At 54.9% G+C, this 16,478-nt stretch overlaps 1 protein-coding gene and 1 long non-coding RNA gene across 3 annotated transcripts; one reads left to right on the top strand and one right to left on the bottom strand.

Annotated features, from left to right (window-relative positions):
* Positions 1–1,274: 1,274 nt before the first annotated feature.
* On the bottom strand, positions 1,275–13,194 carry PELI3 (pellino E3 ubiquitin protein ligase family member 3). 2 transcript variants are annotated; one of them, XM_035263406.3, is made up of 8 exons: positions 13,078–13,194; positions 11,831–11,983; positions 11,199–11,270; positions 8,778–8,907; positions 7,610–7,711; positions 6,356–6,550; positions 5,868–6,056; positions 1,275–4,267 (listed from the first exon to the last, which is right to left on the bottom strand). In XM_035263406.3, the coding sequence occupies exons 2-8, from the start codon at positions 11,980–11,982 to the stop codon at positions 3,698–3,700; spliced, it is 1,410 nt and encodes a 469-aa protein (XP_035119297.1). In that variant the 5' UTR covers position 11,983; positions 13,078–13,194; the 3' UTR covers positions 1,275–3,697. The 2 variants fall into 2 exon arrangements, with proteins under 2 accessions (XP_035119297.1, XP_035119298.1); XM_035263407.3 differs by lacking the exon at positions 11,199–11,270.
* Positions 13,195–13,647: 453 nt separating this feature from the next.
* LOC103796399 (uncharacterized) lies at positions 13,648–15,405 on the top strand. The gene is made up of 3 exons (XR_624158.5): positions 13,648–13,857; positions 14,138–14,190; positions 14,840–15,405. It is a non-coding gene; the product is annotated as an uncharacterized LOC103796399 (long non-coding RNA).
* The last annotated feature ends 1,073 nt before the right edge of the window (positions 15,406–16,478 follow it).

Genomic DNA, 16,478 nt, shown 5'->3' with positions numbered 1-16,478 from the left:
GCACCCACCCGCCACGGGCCTGGAAGCAGCCGCTAAACGTTTATTCCCGAGCCTCAGTTTCCTCAGCACAAACAGGCTGGCAGTTTCCTGGTGCTTGACAGAGGCCAGATGGCTGAGAAAGCCTTCTGCGGCCCCAAAAGGAAGTCCAGGGCAGAGGCAGGCTTGCGGTCCTCTTTTTACAGGTCTGGACAGGCTCACACCTCGGTCTGAATGGGGCATGTGGAAGGACCTAGGCCGAGTGGGGAGTAGTGGTGAGGACCCAGGGTCAGACCAGGGCTGGAGCGAGGTTGTCTGGAAGTTTTGGCTCTTTGAGCCGGAAAACCAGGCTAATAATTGAATCCAATCCAAGGGATATTGTAGGTTATGATGTGTTGACTACAGTGACGCTCCCTATAGTTGTGCAAGGTGAGGGGCTTTTAGGGACTGAAACCCCACAGTCTCCTTGCTGCGCCTGTGTCTAAGCCAGGCAGCGTCCGCCTACCAGACACCAGTTTCATCCACAAAGGCGCCCAAGGCCCTGCTTGGCACAAGAGTGTTACAAGCTTTTAGCTTTGGTGATGACTTGTTATACGGGCGAGTTCAACAAGTTGGTCAGTGTCCTCAGGAAAGTCACCCCTCTTCTTTCCTCTGCCTCCGTTTTGTCTTTAAAATGGGTATAAGGGGCTGGGTGTGGTGGCTCACGTCTGTAATCCAAGCACTTTGGAGGCCAAGGTGGACGGATGACCTGATGTCGGGAGTTCAAGACCAGCCTGACCAACATGGTGAAACCCCATCTTTAAAAAAAAAAATGGGTGTAAAGTTGACTGACAGGCGAAGTTGAAATATGCACAGGTAAAGGTGTTGTCCATTGCCAGCAGGGGCAGCTCAGGCAAGCAAAAGATTTCAGTGCTCTCAGGATTCCCAACGAAGCTGCGTGATCACGTTTTTATGATTACAGATAATATGAGCATGTACTGAGGTCCCTTGCTACCAGTTTGGCATGGAGGACCTTATTTAATTCTTGCAAAATTCCTGAGGTTTTATCACTTTACCCATTGTACAAATGGGGAAACTGAGGCTAAGAGGTTCACTGACTGCTGTAACGCCACACAGTTCAGGTGTCCCTGAACTGGGGCCTGGCCTGATTCAGATCTTGCACCACACTGTCCCCTTCACCTGACTCCAACACACACACACACACACACACACACACACACACACACACGGAGCAGTCTATCACTGGAGTCATAACTCCCCAGCTTGGCTCTTCCCCATGGGAATGAACAAAGGGTAGGTGAGGAGTAACACTTATGAATCAACTGTTACAGGCGCCCTCCATATATTCACAACCACCTGGCAAGGTAGTGACTGTTATTCCCTTTAACATTGAGGAAACTGAAGCTCTCAGAACTGGCAAAGGCAGAGCGGGGACAAGACCAGGGCTGTCTGATCCCCTCCACCAATACCTGAGTACTTGGAAGAGTTGGATTTTTAGTGCTTTGTTGTATATGTTGGGGGAGAGAAGTTGGAATGCTCCAATGCTTCCTGCAGCATCCCCACCCTCCTTCTTGCCCCCACTGCAGCAGTGCCATGCTCTGGTAGCAAGAATCTGATCACACCCTCCTCATCACATGTGGTGCCCTCGATCCTCGCAATAGCCCAGGCCTGGTCTCCCTGGCCCCAACCGTGTGGCCTTGGGCAGGTCTGTCCTGCCTCTTGGAATCTGCACTCCCCTAGGCTCTGCCATCTGCCTTCTTCTGGGGACCCAGATCAGGTCAGGCCTGTACTCAGAGCCTTCTTCTCTTCATCTCCAGAACAGCCATCTGTCTTCCTGGCTCACTACCCCAAGGAATGGTCTGGGAGCAACCCCAGCAACATCCCCACCTGTGGCCAGGGTGAACAGGTATCTAGTTCAGGCTTGGCTTCCACAGCAATCAAGGCCCACCAGGCCCCAGCAACCTTACCCACTCCCCATTCCCTTTTGAGGCCCCCCTCCACACGGGGCATGTTTCCTGCCATGCCATGCTGTTTCCCTCACCTGGGCTGCCCTCCCAACTCTCCCTGCCTCTGGAGATGCTCTGCCATTCAAGACTTGGCTCAGTCTCCAGGTCCTTCCTGGGCCTTCTAGAGCTCCTGCTTCTCACTCCTCCAAACACTTCCAGCCTGGCTGATAGCTCATTGCATCCTGGCTTGGGGTGCAGGTGGTCAGCACAGGTGTGGGGGTCAGCTTGCAGCATAAACACAGGTAGGTCCTTCCGCTGACCATGGGCTGCCAGAGGCAGGGCCTTGCCAACTGCAGGGGCCCTGTGCAGGGCTGGGCATGAAGCAGGTGTGTGCCCACCAATCCAATATCCAAAACCCTGCTTGGTTCACCCCCACCTCTGTTGAAGGAAAGAAACAGTGATGGAGAGGAGCAGCTGTGGATTCCAATCCTGGCTTGATCACTTTCTAGTTGTGTGACTTGGTGAATCTGCCCTCATCTCCTCAGAAACACAAATGGCAAAACCTCCCTTCTTGGGTTACTATGAGGATCAGATAACAAAACCTCCAAGAAGCAGAGCCTGGGGTCTGGAGAGTGCTCAATGGACAGTTATTATTATCATCAGCACAGTGCGGGGCACGTGGTGGGCGCTCAGGGATGATGGCCCTCGTGTCACAGCCGACACTCTTGACCAGTGAGTCCTCTCTCCTCCCTTTGTTAACTCCTGACCATCCACAAATGAGGTTCAGAATCCTCCATCCAGCATCTTCCTTGGTCATAATCTTCCCTGGTCCATGGTCTCAACCTTTTGCTCCACCTCCTCCTCTGTCCCCCTGCAGTCCATGCTCTAGTCACCCTGAATCTGTCCCTGGATTCCTGGCTTACTGACACCTGAGCCTGTGCACAGGCCCTCCCTTCTGTATAGAGCACACTTCCCATCCTGTGGACCCGGAGGGTTCCGAGCAGCCATCAAGGCTGAGCTCCTATGCCACCTCCTCCGTGAAGCCTCCCTCACTTTTACATGACCAGTGAGGCCTGCCACAGCCCAATCATACTCTGATCCTGGCACACATGAAGCTGTGTTGCCATTTGGTAATGGTCTGTCATCCACTAGACTGTGAACTCTGCCAGGTGGGGAACCAGGTCTGATTGCCTCTGTATCCCCAGAGACCCCTGAGCACAGAGTCCAGCCCACTGGCTATCAGCAAATGCTTGGCCCAGCCTGTCACCTACCTACCACTCACTCTGGGGCTGGAGGCATTGCACGCATGCGGGGCACGTGGGACTTGTGAGGGCAGCTGAGCATCGAGGTTTATAGAGGAACCCAGGGTGGCAGCAAGAAGGGTAAGTGTCTGAAACTGGGTTGGCAGGCTCAGGGCACAGCCAGCCTAAGCTGGGGGTCAGGGGCCCCTGACCCCTTCACTCCCCCAGGGGCACACAGTGTCGGCGGCACGATGTGGGATGCCCCAAGAAGGGCAAGGGCATGGGGCTGGGCTTTCCTCCATCAACCCAGGACAGAGCTGGTGCTGAAGGCCCCATCGGCATGACTGGGGTGGAGATCTTGGGGACCTCCTTGGGGGGCCACAGTTGGGGGGAAGGGTGCAGCCCATCCAACATGTCCATCTGGTGTGGCTATGTGCCAGCAGGGAGTGTCCCACATGCAGAGCTCCCTCTGGGCTACAGGAGGTGGGGACCTGGGTGGGCAGGTGGGCACAGCAGCAGGGGGCTCCAGGGAGCCTAATCCAGTGGGCCCTGGAAAATGAGACGGACGCAGCCATGCTCGCCGGTAAGCCAGGCCCCGCAGAAGGGGCAGGCGGCATGGAAAGCGTGGGTGCCGTGGGGCAGTGGTGTCTGAGCCCAGTAGCGGGCAGTCTTCTCAGAGCAGACGTGGCCGCAGGGTGCAAAGGCATGGCTAGGTGGCCCAGGGTCCAGGCAGAGGCCAGCCTCCTGGCCAAGCCACAGGGGCACATAGGGCCCCACAAGGCGGCAGAGAGGACATTCACGTTCCTGGGGGCCCCGCTCCCGCCGGCAGCCCCAGCCGTGGTAGCCATGGACGTGCCCGCAGCGGACGTAGACCCAGGGCTGCTGTTTGTCAGGTGCCGTGCGGCCACGGGCTGGGCTAGGGAAAGCCAGAGTGCTGAGGCCCACGGGGCACTGGGGCCGTGCTGCATTTGCCTCCTGCCGCTGGGCCTCCAGTTGCTTCAGTGTGGGAGCCCGCAGCAGCCCCGCTGGTGTGCGCCACAGCAGTGTGGCCCCACATAGGTCGATGAGAGAGCCGTCCTGTAGCACGTTGGACTCGTTTTCCACCTGCCAGAGGCAGTAGAAGGGCCTTACTGCCCAAGAGGCCCCTACTGAGCCCGCAGGTCCATCCCACGGAGCCTCCCTGGGGAGGACACCTTGGCTGGCAGGGCAGGCAGGGCAGAGGGGCAAGGCAGGCTAGGAGGCCAAGCAGGCGGGCAGGTGCACCCCAGGCACATGCTGACACCCCCTCCCAGTGGGGCATGGGCCTTGGTTTCCCCATCTGTCTAATCAGGAAATCTGGACCCAGATAGGGTTTTTCTAAAATAAGATGTTTTCCAAAGTGCCCCCTCCTGGAAGAGGCAGGAAGACTTCTAACGAGCAGTGCTGGGTACTTAGCCCAAAGCAGCTGTCCCAGTGGTTACAGTTAAAAGCAAAATCTCAGGAGCTGGGCTGCCCAGGCTGAATTCTGGCCTCACCATTGACTAACTGTGTCCCTGGTTGAGTAACCGAACCTCTCTCTATCTCAGTTTCCTCATCCTCAAGGTGGATTGCACCTTCCCGCATCTCAAATGGTTCTTGTGAGGATTAAATGAATCAATCAGGCCGGGTGCAGTGGCTCATGCCTGTAATCCCAGCATTTTGGGAGGCCGAGGCAGGTGGATCACTTGAGCTCAGGCATTTAAGACCAGCCTGGTGAACATGGTAAAACCCAATCTCTACTAAAAATACAAAAAGTTAGCTGGGTGTGGTGCGTCATGCCTGTAGTCCCAGCTACTTGGGATGCTGAGATAGGAGATCACTTGAACCTGGGAGGCAGAGGTTGCAGTGAGCCTAGATTGTGCCATTGCACTCTAGCCTGGGCCAGAGTGAGACTCCATCTCAGAAATAAATAAATAAATAAATAATAATCAACCAACATAAAAACTTAGAACAGTGCGTGGCAAACTGCGGGTGCTCAGGCAGAGTCGGCCTGTGAAACATTCACATGCGTTGTTTTAACAAATAATGCTTCCCTAGACCTCCCTGCAGAGTTGACGCTCTGGAAGAAAAGCCATGCTCTTCTCTGAGGTTTTGCATCTCCTTGGCTTATGTGCTCATGCCTGGGAAGAGCAGCGCATGGCCCGTTTGAGGAGCACAGCCATGTGACCTTGGGCAGCCCCTGCCTCTCTCTAGGACTTACCCCGGCTCCTAACCTCAACTCTCTGATCTGTATCACAAGGAGCTTCCACTAACACCTGTGTCAGAACTATTCTAAGGGTGCTTTCCTCCTGGGAGAGGAGAACAGTGCTAAACCTGTCTGCACGTGACAGACGTGCTGCAAACTGCCAACACTTGAGGCTATAAACTGCTCACACATGGGCCAAGTGTCACTCTTACAAGAGAGTATGATTTTTTTGAGCTGCCAGCAGCCTCACAGCCACCTGGACTGCATGGTACGCCTGTGTGCGCCTTGCTTTGCAGCACCCCCTGGACCTCCAGTGGTGTGCACACTATGTTTGGGGACCCTGGTCTGTCTGCCTGTGGGACAAGTGGCACATGCCAAGAACTCCCTGAGTCTGGGATTCCCCAACATGGAGCCTGTTGGGGTTCCTGGCTTGGGCAGGGAGATGGGCAGCTTGTGAGGGCCTGGTAAGGATGAGGGTGGGGCATGGAGTGAGCCACCTACCAGCTTGCCCCGCTGCTGGGCTGAGCGGCTGTCCCGCAATGTGTACACATTCCCACAGACCGAGATCTCCCGCCAGACACCCGGGGCTGAGTCCTCGGAGAAGCCGCCTGCCGGGTGCATCACCAGGACTCCATTGGTGGTCAGTCCATCCATCAGGCCATCTGGGGTCCGCCATTTGGCTGCCCGCTCCTGGGACCACATAAGGGATCAAATCATATCCCCCAGTGGCCCACCAGCAGGCCATGTGCCAGAGGCACTGCCCCTCTATTCTCAAGTTTGGAGGCGGCCCAGAGAGGCCTGGCATCGAAGCTGCATGACTTGAGCATCTCTCTGGGCCTCACTTTGCTCATCAGTTAGCTGGGGTTGCTAAGTCCTGCCGGGACCATCATTTGAACTACTGTGGGCTGGTTCACCCCAAGATGCTGCACCTCCCAAGCCTACCCCGTGCCTCACAGATAGATTTGGTCCCTTCCTGGGGGCTCACTCACTCCAAGGAAGATGTTGCTGGAGGCGTCGAAGCCAGCGGCATAGATGCGGGCAGTATAGGGGGGCCGGCGGTCACAGAGGATGCGGCAGGCATAGCGTGAGATGGTGCTCTGGGCAGAAGGGCCCTCGGCAGCCCCTCCTCCAGGGGATGTGTCTGTTACCACGAAGTCAATCATATTCTCCGTGGAGCGGCCAATCTGTGAGGACAGGGAGGGCAAGCAGGGACTGCCTGTGCACAGGGGACTCTGACGGGCTTCCCCACCCAGAGTACCAGCAGCTGCTCTGTATGCAAGGCCACCAAACAAGGAGGCTGCTAGACCTTGAGGAAGGGGCAGTACCAACTCCTTAGGCCCTCTAGGTTCCCAGATGGGTCTCCAAGTACAAGAAGCCATGGCCTGGAGCTTCTCCTCCTCTGTTGCCCCCAGCGCTGGGGATCACCCCACTCAATAAATACCGGTTGATTTGCCAACAGGATAATAATTAATAATAATATAATAATAATATCTGCTGCTCAAATGTTAGCAGCAGATAGTGAATTCTGAGTAACTATTTGCCATAGGCCAGCCACCATGCTAAGCATTTTATGTGCAATGCCTAAGTTAATCTTCCCGTGGGGTGGGTACTATTAAGGGCGTCATTTTACAGATGAGTAAACCAAGGCCCAGAGAACTTCAGTGACAATAGGTGGGCAAGGTGGCTCATGCCTGTAATTCTAACACTTTGGGAGGCCAAGGCGGGTGGATCACCTGAGGTCAGGAGATCAAGGCCAACATGGCGAAACCCTGTCTCCACTAAAAATTCAAAAACTAGCCAGGCGTGGTGGCGCATGCCTATAATCCCAGCTACTCAGGAGGCTGAGGAAGGAGAATCACTTCAACCCAGGGAGCAGAGGTTGCAGTGAGCCAAGAGTCCGCCACTGTACTCCAGTCTGTGTGATGAGAGCAAGACTCCATCTCAAAAAAAAGAAAAATGAACTTAAGTGATGGAGCCAAAATCTGAACCACACATTAGCCTCTCACACCTGAACTCCTGAGCTATGTGACCTCCCACAGTCTGGGAGTCTTGAGTTTGAGCCCTGATACAGCCGCTGACTTGCTGTATGACTCTGCAGTCAGCAGCCCACACTGGGACATCCTGCTTCCTCGTCTGAAGAGAAGCAACTTCCCCATGGCCTCCCATACTGTAGCCTCACCTGAGATGCTTGCAGAGCCTAGAGGCCTGGTGGCCAGGAGGTGTGTGGAGAGGCCTGAGCATACCTGGAACATGTCTGTGTCACTATCATGTGTATACTCCACTATGACTGAGTGGCTCCGGGACAGTGTGTACGAGATGCTGTGCTGGCCACGGTTACTCAGTGCCTGAGGGGAGAAAAAAGTCACTTGCCAGGGTGTGCAGCCATGATAAGGGTATGCCTCGAGCCGGCAGCTGGAGCTCAAGGCCCAGCAGCCACTCCCTGGGAAGTGGGCAGCTCCATCCTTTGCAGAGGGTGGACAGTGCAGTGGCTGTTTCATGTGATTTAAACCCTACAGTCACCCTAAGAATTTCAAAGTAATTGCCTCCTCCAAACTACCTGAGGCTGCTGGGATACCAGGGAGCAGTGGCACAGTCAGAGGGTCAGGATATTCAGTGGTGCCAGAGGATGGACCACAAATGGGGTTACCAGTCTGGGCATGGTGGCTCACACCTGTAATCCCACCACTTCGGGAGGCCCAGGTGGGCAGGTCACTTGAGGTCAGGAGTTCAAGACCAGTCTGGCCAACATAGCGAAACCCTGTCTCTACTAAAATATAAAAATTAGCCAGGTGTGGTGGTGCCCAGCTACTCAGGAGGCTGAGGCGGGTTGAACCCAGGAAGTGAAGGTTGCAGTGAGCCGAGATCACACCACTGGACTCCAGCCTGGGTGACAGAGCGAGACTCTGTCTCAAAAACAAAAAAGAATGGGGTTATTGTTCCCATTTCACAGTTGAAGGAACTACAGGTCAGAGAGAAACTAGCCTAAAGGCACACAGCTGGAAATATCAGAGGCTGAATTCTAACCCAAATCCTCTAAAGCCAAATGTTTTTCCTTTACCATTGCAGTGTGACTGTCGCCTCCCACTCTCTGAACCTTAGCTGCCTCTAAAATGGTGCAGCTCATTTCCATCCATTTCCATTTCCACTGGATGGAAAGAAGCAGCATCGTCTTAGAGGTAGCCAAGGTTCAGAGGGGTCCAGTGGTCAAGGAAGCATTTTGCAAACTGTAAAGAACTATGCACACTGCAAAGGATTTCTCATCACCATTCTCGGCTAGCCCAATAAGCAGTGAGTGATGACACAAAGTAGGCTCCCCTGTTGCAGTGGGGGGCTGTGGGCAGGTAGGACTGAGAATGCCAAAGACCTGGGCCTTGGGCGGGACCGGCTCAGGTCTATGGGTCAGTTGCTTGCCTTGGAGACGAGCGGCGTGGAGATATGGTGCATGACGTCCGGCTTCACTCCGTTGGCATGCGGCCGGCGGCTCAGTGCCAGGCGGCTTCGCCGGCGGCCCTTGTCCCCACTTGCCAGACATCCATTGTAGCTATAGATGTGGGGAGTTAAGAAGAAAGGGTTGTAAGAGGAGAGAGAGAAAGAGGGAAGGTGAACCCCTGATGAGACCTGGAGGAAACTGCCAACTTCTGGGGAGATCCTACGTTAATAAACAAGCTCTAGAAGCCCCACAATAACAAACTGGTGCACTGGGGAGTGGGCGGGGGGTGTCAGAACAGTTTCAAACGCACTTTCATTCAGTTAACCAAGTGTTTCCTGGACACTCAAGCCATGCCTGGTTCGGTGCTGTGCATGGGGGCAGTAGAGCACCACGGGGTCAGTTGTGGGCCCTCAGTGGAGAGGTTCCTCAGCTTCTCCAGGAACCTAAGTGCCACCTGCCACACCCAGACACAAGCCAAGGATGCCATAAGCCTAGAAGAAGAAAAGGGAATTCTGGCTCTAGGATCAGGTTTCTGGGAGAGGAAACACCTCTACTGGGTCTTGAAGAACTAGAAAGGGTTCACCTGTAGCAAACTGTCACTTCTCACACCACTACTAGGAAGCAAAATCAAAGGAAAAAATGACCCACAATGCCACTACCTCCATATGTCTATATATGTCAAATTTCCACCTGCCTTTCCAGTTCTTGTCTGGAAGGGACGGCTGTGAGAGGCACAGAGTGGGTGAGTCACAGCTCTCATTGCTGCCATGGGCTGCTGCCCCCGTGTTCCTGGCCTTCATGTTATCAGTCACCTAATGGCATCTGTGCAGTGGCCTGCCAGGCAAGCGGCTTTCTGCCCATCTTACACATGAGAGAAATCAAGGCTCAGGTAGATAAAGTGACTTGCCTCAGGCTAGTAGGTAAACATGTCCAGATTTGAGCCTGGTCTGTCCCACTCCAGACTTGCAGAAGCCCCTCTAGATGGAGGCTCACCCTAAGCAAAGGCCCCAAGGCTGTCAGGGTCTAATGAGATTGGGGAATGGTGACGTTGGTGAAGTGTGGTGGGGAGATGGCTCTGAACTCCAGGCTGAGGACGTTATTCTGTAAGCAGTGGAGAGCCAGGAAGGTCTGGGAACAGGAGGTGACAGGACAAATAGCTGCCAAATACAGACAAGGCTGCTGGAATCAGAATCTTCCAGAGAGTTTGCTAAAATCCAGATGAGGTCGGGTGCGGTGGCCCATATCTGTAATCCCAGCACTCTGGCGGACCAAGGCGGGCAGATTGCCTGCAGTCAGGAGTTTGAGACCAGCCTGGCCAACATGGTAAAACCCCATCTCTACCAAAAATACAAACATTAGCCAGGAGTGGTGGGTGCCTGAAATCCCAGCTACTCAGGAGGCTGAGGCAGGAGAATCACTTGAATCAGGGAGGTGGAGGGTGCAGTGAGCTGAGATCATGACACTGTACTCCTGCCTGAGCAACAAAGCAAGACTCTGTCTCAAAAACAAAAACAAAAACAAAACAAAACATCCAGATTCCCTGGGCCTAGTGATTCTGTAGGCTTGGAGAGGCCTATTCTGTCAATGTATATTTTCAGTGTTCTCCAGCCATCTCTGATGTTCAGCCAGTGTGGACTCTGCTCTGCAGGGGGCTGCCAGGAGGGCCCACACCCGTGGGTCTGCAGCTTCTCACATTAGTGGCCTTGCCTTGGGCTGGAAAGCCAGTCCTTCCTGTGGGATATGAAGCAGCTGCTTTTCCAAGGCAAGCTCTCCCAAGGGAGACATCACTTTTGCCCTTGTGAGCTCTTCCCACACATGGGCAGGGGCAGGCCTTGAGGTGGGGCAATTCAGGACACAGGCTTGGGCCTGGCTTAAATCTGGCTCTTCTGCTTATCACATGACCTCTGTAAAATGGAGCTAATTTTTTAGGACCTACCTTGGAGCTTCATTTTGAGAACTAAATGAGACAAAGCATTTAAAAGTGCTTGGCACAGAGTTTGGCATATTTATAACAAGCCCTTGATAAGTGTTCACTATTACTGTTTTTTTTTAAAGCACATGTCAACAAACAGCAGCCTTTTGTTAAAAATCATAATGATATAGCTTATCAAATAGTTTCTTCAGGACTGATGGCAGAGAGAGGCCAACAGGAGACCTGGTTGGGAGAGGAGGAAGAGGGAAGAGGGTATGTCCCTGGGGAAAGAGCTGAGTGGATGGTGCAGGGATCCTGGTCAGACGGAGACCAGGAAGGGATGAGGTTGGCCTGGCCGCCAGTTCACGTGGCTTCCTCTCCTGGCCTTCGCTTTCCCATCTGCAGTGTGCAGGTCAGCTGTGGCTTAGTGAAAGTGTACTAGACCTAGAGTAAGAAAGACCTGGGTCCAAATCCCAGCCCTGCCACTTACCAGCTGTGTGCCCTTGGGCCAGTCACTTCCCCTCTCTGAGCCTCGGTTTCCTCACCTCCTTCCTCACAGCATCTTTGTGAAGATTGAAATGAAATAATGTCCATGAAAGGGCTTGGCACAGGCCTGCCTCCCAGAACACTCGATACGTGCTGGGCGCTGTTCTATGTACTTTACAGAAATCACCTCATTCATTCCTTCGGACAACCCTCTGAGGAAGGGATTATTATCATCCCCATTTGCAAAACAGGGGAAACAGAGGCACAGGGAAGTTCAGCAACTTGCAGAGGCAGGATCTGAACTCAACCAAGAGTTCTTCACCCTCCACCACACATCTAGGTGCTTTAGGAAAGGCAGCTGGTGTTACGTTTTCTCATCTGATCAGGAACTTGGGCGGTTAGAGTCGTCACAGTAATTTGTGAAAAATGGGAAGATAAAGTAATAATTATGAATTGAGGTGGGTTTGGTCTATTTTGTCTTTCAGCCGGGAAGGTGAGGAGATACAAACAGCAGAAAGCCCTATGTGGGGGAAGGAGGGGTCGGGACCCTTGTTCTGGCTGTGCTGGGGGCGGGGGGGGGGGGAGAGGGGGGCGGGGTGTCTGATGCCTCACCCCTCCTAGGCCAGGGATGCTCACCCCAAGACAATGAGTTCACCATACTTGATGGGCTCCTCGCCTGGCTGTGCATCTTCACCGGGAGAGGAGAGAACGCAAGAACCCTTGTTTCCCCGGTGCTGGAGATCTGAGGTTCGGGGGGACCCCACTTCAGGGTTTCCTTCTAGCACCATTCTGGGCAGAGTGGGAGAGAAAACAGCTTTGCAGGTTCCCACCCCAGCACCGCTCAATTCCAGCTCCAGCCTGCTGCAGGGCCGCCTAGGCTAAGGCAAGGGTGACCTTTCACCGCCTCTACTGCTATGGCAACCACCTCCCCTCTGCCTCCTCTAAACTGCCTGAGGTTGCTGGGATACCAGGGAGGGGTGGCACAGTCAGAGGGTCAGGATATTCAGTGGTGCCAGAGGGATGGACCAACTTGGGGTAGCCAGAGGCTACTTTTTGGCCAAGATCCTAATCTGGGATGTGCTTCAAAGTGGGGCACCCGATGAGTTGGGGGCCCTTACCCCTCATCTCAGACTCAGTTCCTGGGTATAGCTCTTAGCCTCTGGACCTCTGGTTTAGCCCCTCTAACAGGTTCTTTGAATCTACCTGTCCATATGAATCTTTCTGCCCCTTCAAGGTCTAGGCTTCTGTCTGTCTGTTTTCTCAATGATTCTCTGTCCTCCCAGCTGCTGTCCTTTTCGCCATCTCTCTCCCCCATTCCCCGTCTCTGCCTGTCTGCCCGCCTCCGCCACACCATCCATCTGCCTCAGTCTCCCCATTTCGGCCTCCCCCTGCGTGCAGGCCAATAGACTCCTCCTGGGTGCTCGCCCTCCCCTCCCTCCCTCAGGTGTCTGTCTGCGTCCCCGGCCACCCAGGTCTCAGGAGGCCTGTGGGGGCGGCGCTCCCCCCTCGAGCTCGGGCTGCAGCAGAGACGTCTCCCGCAGGCAGCCTGTTTGGAAAACATCTCCGCGCCGGAGCAGGCCCGCGCCCAGCGCCCTGCGCCCGGGGCGGGCAGAACGAGAACCGCGGCCCAGCGCCTACACAGGTCCACACCCGGAGGCCCCTCCGCACAACACGCGCGCGCGCACGGCCCCGCACACCCCGGGCCCGGACGGCGCAGAGACCACCCGCACCCGCGACCGCAGGGACGCGCGGGCGCGCAGCAGCCACCGGCGCCCGCCCTCGGACCCACTCCCTCCGCCACCCCCAGACACGCAAACACGCCCCCCGCGCCCGCCGGGGCCCGCCCGGCGCAGCCCCCGCCCCCTCCGCCCCGGCGGCCTCACCTGGCCACGCTCCGGGCCCCGCTGGGTGCCACTCCCTCCCCGTCTAACCCCTGCTCGGTCCCGGGCCGCTGCGGCGGGATGGGCCCGGCCCGCGGCGGCTCCGCGCTGCCTCGTCACGGGGACACCCGGGGCCGGGGGAGGGGGATGAGCGCGAACCGCCACGCTCCGCCTCCTGTCCTGAGGCCCCGCCCCATTTCCCCCGCCCCTAAGAAAGCCCCGCCTCGCTCCAGACTCCGCCTCTTGCGGCGAAGCTTAGCCCTCGTCGGCGGAGCTCTGCTCCTTCGCGGGAGACCACGCCCTTCCCCTGGCACCGCCCTCTGGCCAGGGAAGCCCCGCCCTCCACTCTGACGGAGGGACTCCCCTGCCCCTCCTCGCCGGCTCAGGACTCCCCCTTAGTCTACGCGACCCGTCCCCCATTTCAGGCTCCCCAGACTCCGCCTCCATTTCCGGGGACTCCGGGATTCTCCCAGAGACCCGGGCGCCCCCTCCCCACCGTAGATCGCGGCCCTCACTTGGCGCTGGAGGTCCCTTTCCCAGCCTTATGCCCGAGGACTCCCCACCCTCAGCTCCGACACCCCGCCTCCCATCTGGGGGCGCCACGCAATTAGAGGAGAGGAGGAAAATGGCAAAGGCAAAGGGGGTGTGCGTCAGCGGTGGAGGCAGCCGCAGTTGACTAGAGTCGCAGACTTGTCTTCCAGCCCAGCTTGGGCATCCCCCATTCCCCTCCCCTCAGCCACCTCCCCTCTGGCAGCAAGTGTACACCACCCGACTTGCTGCAAGGTAAGGAGACCTTTGGGGGAACACAGCCCCTTCTGAGCCTGGGGCTCGCGAGAGATCTCTTCTATGTCAGGCGCTGTGCGCTGTGCTTTGAGCAAATTAAACCCTTTACTTTAATCCTGGGAGGCAGGCACGATGGTTGCCCATTTTACAGATGAAGAAATAGATTTACAAAAGTGACTTGCTTGTTGTAGTTTGCTAGAAATGGGCCAAGAGGGAATCTCAGCTGTATGAGTGACTTCAGTCACAACTCTTAACTTCTGTACCTTGTCGTTCTGACTAGGGATGGCAGGATGGAGCCTCAGAGGTGCAGAAAAGAAAGCTTATCTGCATCAGGTAAGGTCCCCATTGCTCAGTACTCTTGGCCTGGAACTATAATTAAAGGCTGGGTTATAGTTTCAGACCAAGTCTTTCATCTTGTGGGTGGCAGTGGTAGCGTTTTATGAGAAAATCAAGGAAGGCCGCACAGAGGAGGTGGCTTTTGACTTCCATCATGAAGGATGCATGGGAGTTTGCCTAAACATTCCGGAGAGGAAGCTGCTGCCACCCCACCCCCACAAACTTGTTTCACCTGAAGCTCCCAATCTACCAGACTCCCCTGGGGCCACCACATCCACCCCACTAGCTCCCCCACCTAAAAATAGCCAAAGATACCAACTGCTTTGCCAACTGTTCTGGGGCCCAGTGGCTAGATGAAACAAGAAAGCACCAGATGGCACATTCTTTAGGGGATAAGACACTAGTCACAGAGAATCTCCCCGGGAGACCCCCACCAAGCAGACCTCTGGGCTGCTGGCTACAGGTCACACAAACCCTGTGGCACAGGATAGCTGTCCTCGCTGATGCCTCCAGAGGCCTCTGCTGTGCCAGTGTGCACAGGGACCCCTGGACAGCCTCACTCCCTGTGTACCCCCAGCTTTCAATGCATTGCCTGCCAGAGCAGGTCCTCAGTGAACACACACTGAATCCCTGTTATAATCCCCAGTTTACACACCAGAAAGTCGAGGCTGAGGGAGGAGAGGAAACTTGCCCCAGGTCACAAGCCACGCAGATGCAGAGCTGATGCTTCCACCTGACACTGGACTGCATGGAAGAAGGTCTGAGGGGGATCACCAAGACTCACTGGAAAAGGAGGCAGGGATTTCTCCTGAGGCAGAGTACTGGGATTGGAGCTGTCTGGTGGGCACAGCCAGACGTTCAGGGGCCTCAGGGAGCCTGGGTGTGCCCGATGCCAGGATTGCCCAAGTCAGGGAGAGGAAGGGAGAATTAGGACGCCAGCAGCAGATACAGATGCCGAAGTTCCAACCTTGGCTTCTGGCTCTAAATCCAGCCCTCTGCCTCAAGAACTCCAGCTTCTTCATCTCTCTAGGCCTCAGTTTCCTTATGTGTAAAATGGGAATAATAATAATGATACCTACATGTGGTGAAATAAGATTTTGCAGTATTGTTTTGAAATTCCTTTGTCAGCCCTCCCTTTTCTCTCTTTAATCTAGATCTTGTCCTTGTTGTGTCAAAGAAGGGGACAAATAAAAGAATAAGATATAAGCTTTATTTAATTCTTGGGTTCAAATGCCTGAAGGTGAGGGGCTTGGAATAGTTTGGAAAGGTAGTTGCATATGTAGTTGAGAAAACATGTTGAAAAAACAAAACAGGGCTGGGTGCAGTGGCTCACCCCAATGCTTTGGGAGCCTAAGGCAGGAGGATCGCTTGAGGCTAGGAGTTTGAGACCAGCCTGGGCAACATAGCAAGACCATGTCTCCACAAAACTAAAAAATTAGCTGGGCATGGTGGTGCCTGCCTATAGTCCCAGCTACTCAAGATGTTGGGGCAGGAGAATCTCTTGAGCCCAGGAAATTGAGACTGCAGTGAGCTATGAACATACCACTGCACTCCACCCTCAAAACAGAGTAAGATCCTGTCTCTAAAAAAAAAATTAAGAAGAAGAAAAGAACAACAAACAAAAAACAACCGCGACAAACTCCTTCTGGGCTGGGAGATTTGGAGAGGAGAAGGGGGAGCTAAGATGCTGGGTTCTGCGCTTGAGGCCAGGCTGGAGTGGGAGGGTAGGGTTGGGAAAAGACAGATCCCTCACATAGATTTGGGGATCCAGGGCAAAGGCGACCTGGGCTTCAGTTCTCAGGCTATAGCTTTAGAGGAAAGCCCTAGAAGCAGGGCGACTACAGCAGTGTGTGGGTTTGTGCTGTGTCTAGGAGACCTGGTCTGTAGAGTCTTAGATGTGTGAGTGGCATGGGAAAGGCTTGAGATTTCTGTGCCCCAAAATTGCCAAGCTGAGAGAGGCTGGAGTGTCCTATGGGGTGGTGGATCAGAGTACCTGGATTGACAGCTACAGGCCGGTAAGATACAGATATCTCAGTAGAAGCTAGCAAGGAAGGTAGCTGGCTACAGGGGACTGGTTCATAGGCTCCTGTTTCTCCCAGTGCCATGACACTGGGGAAGTCCCCTCAGATCTGAGAACCATTCCAAGTAGAGGAGAAGGAGGTGGAAGAGTCCGAAGGAATGCATTTAAATCTGAAATGACTGAGAAAAGCTGAAACTTTGATGACACTGTCTTCCAACAGGTGCAGTAGGGTCTGGAAAGAGAGATGAACAGGGGTGTAACCCAC

Source organism: Callithrix jacchus, chromosome 10 (genome assembly GCF_049354715.1).
Source record: "Callithrix jacchus isolate 240 chromosome 10, calJac240_pri, whole genome shotgun sequence".
Classification (NCBI taxonomy): Eukaryota; Metazoa; Chordata; class Mammalia; order Primates; family Cebidae; genus Callithrix; species Callithrix jacchus.
This window is presented reverse-complemented; position numbering and strand designations above follow the sequence as displayed.

Bases quoted from the DNA above. Each gene is read 5' to 3' on its own strand.
- PELI3 (XM_035263406.3), bottom strand. From the start codon at position 11,982: ATGGTGCTAGAAGGAAACCCTGAAGTGGGGTCCCCCCGAACCTCAGAT. The intron at 6,057-6,355 runs GTGAGTGAGCCC...ATGTGGTCCCAG, and splicing joins CCAGCAACATCTTCCTTGGA to GAGCGGGCAGCCAAATGGCG. The intron at 4,268-5,867 runs GTAGGTGGCTCA...TGCCTCTGGCAG, and splicing joins CCCAGCAGCGGGGCAAGCTG to GTGGAAAACGAGTCCAACGT.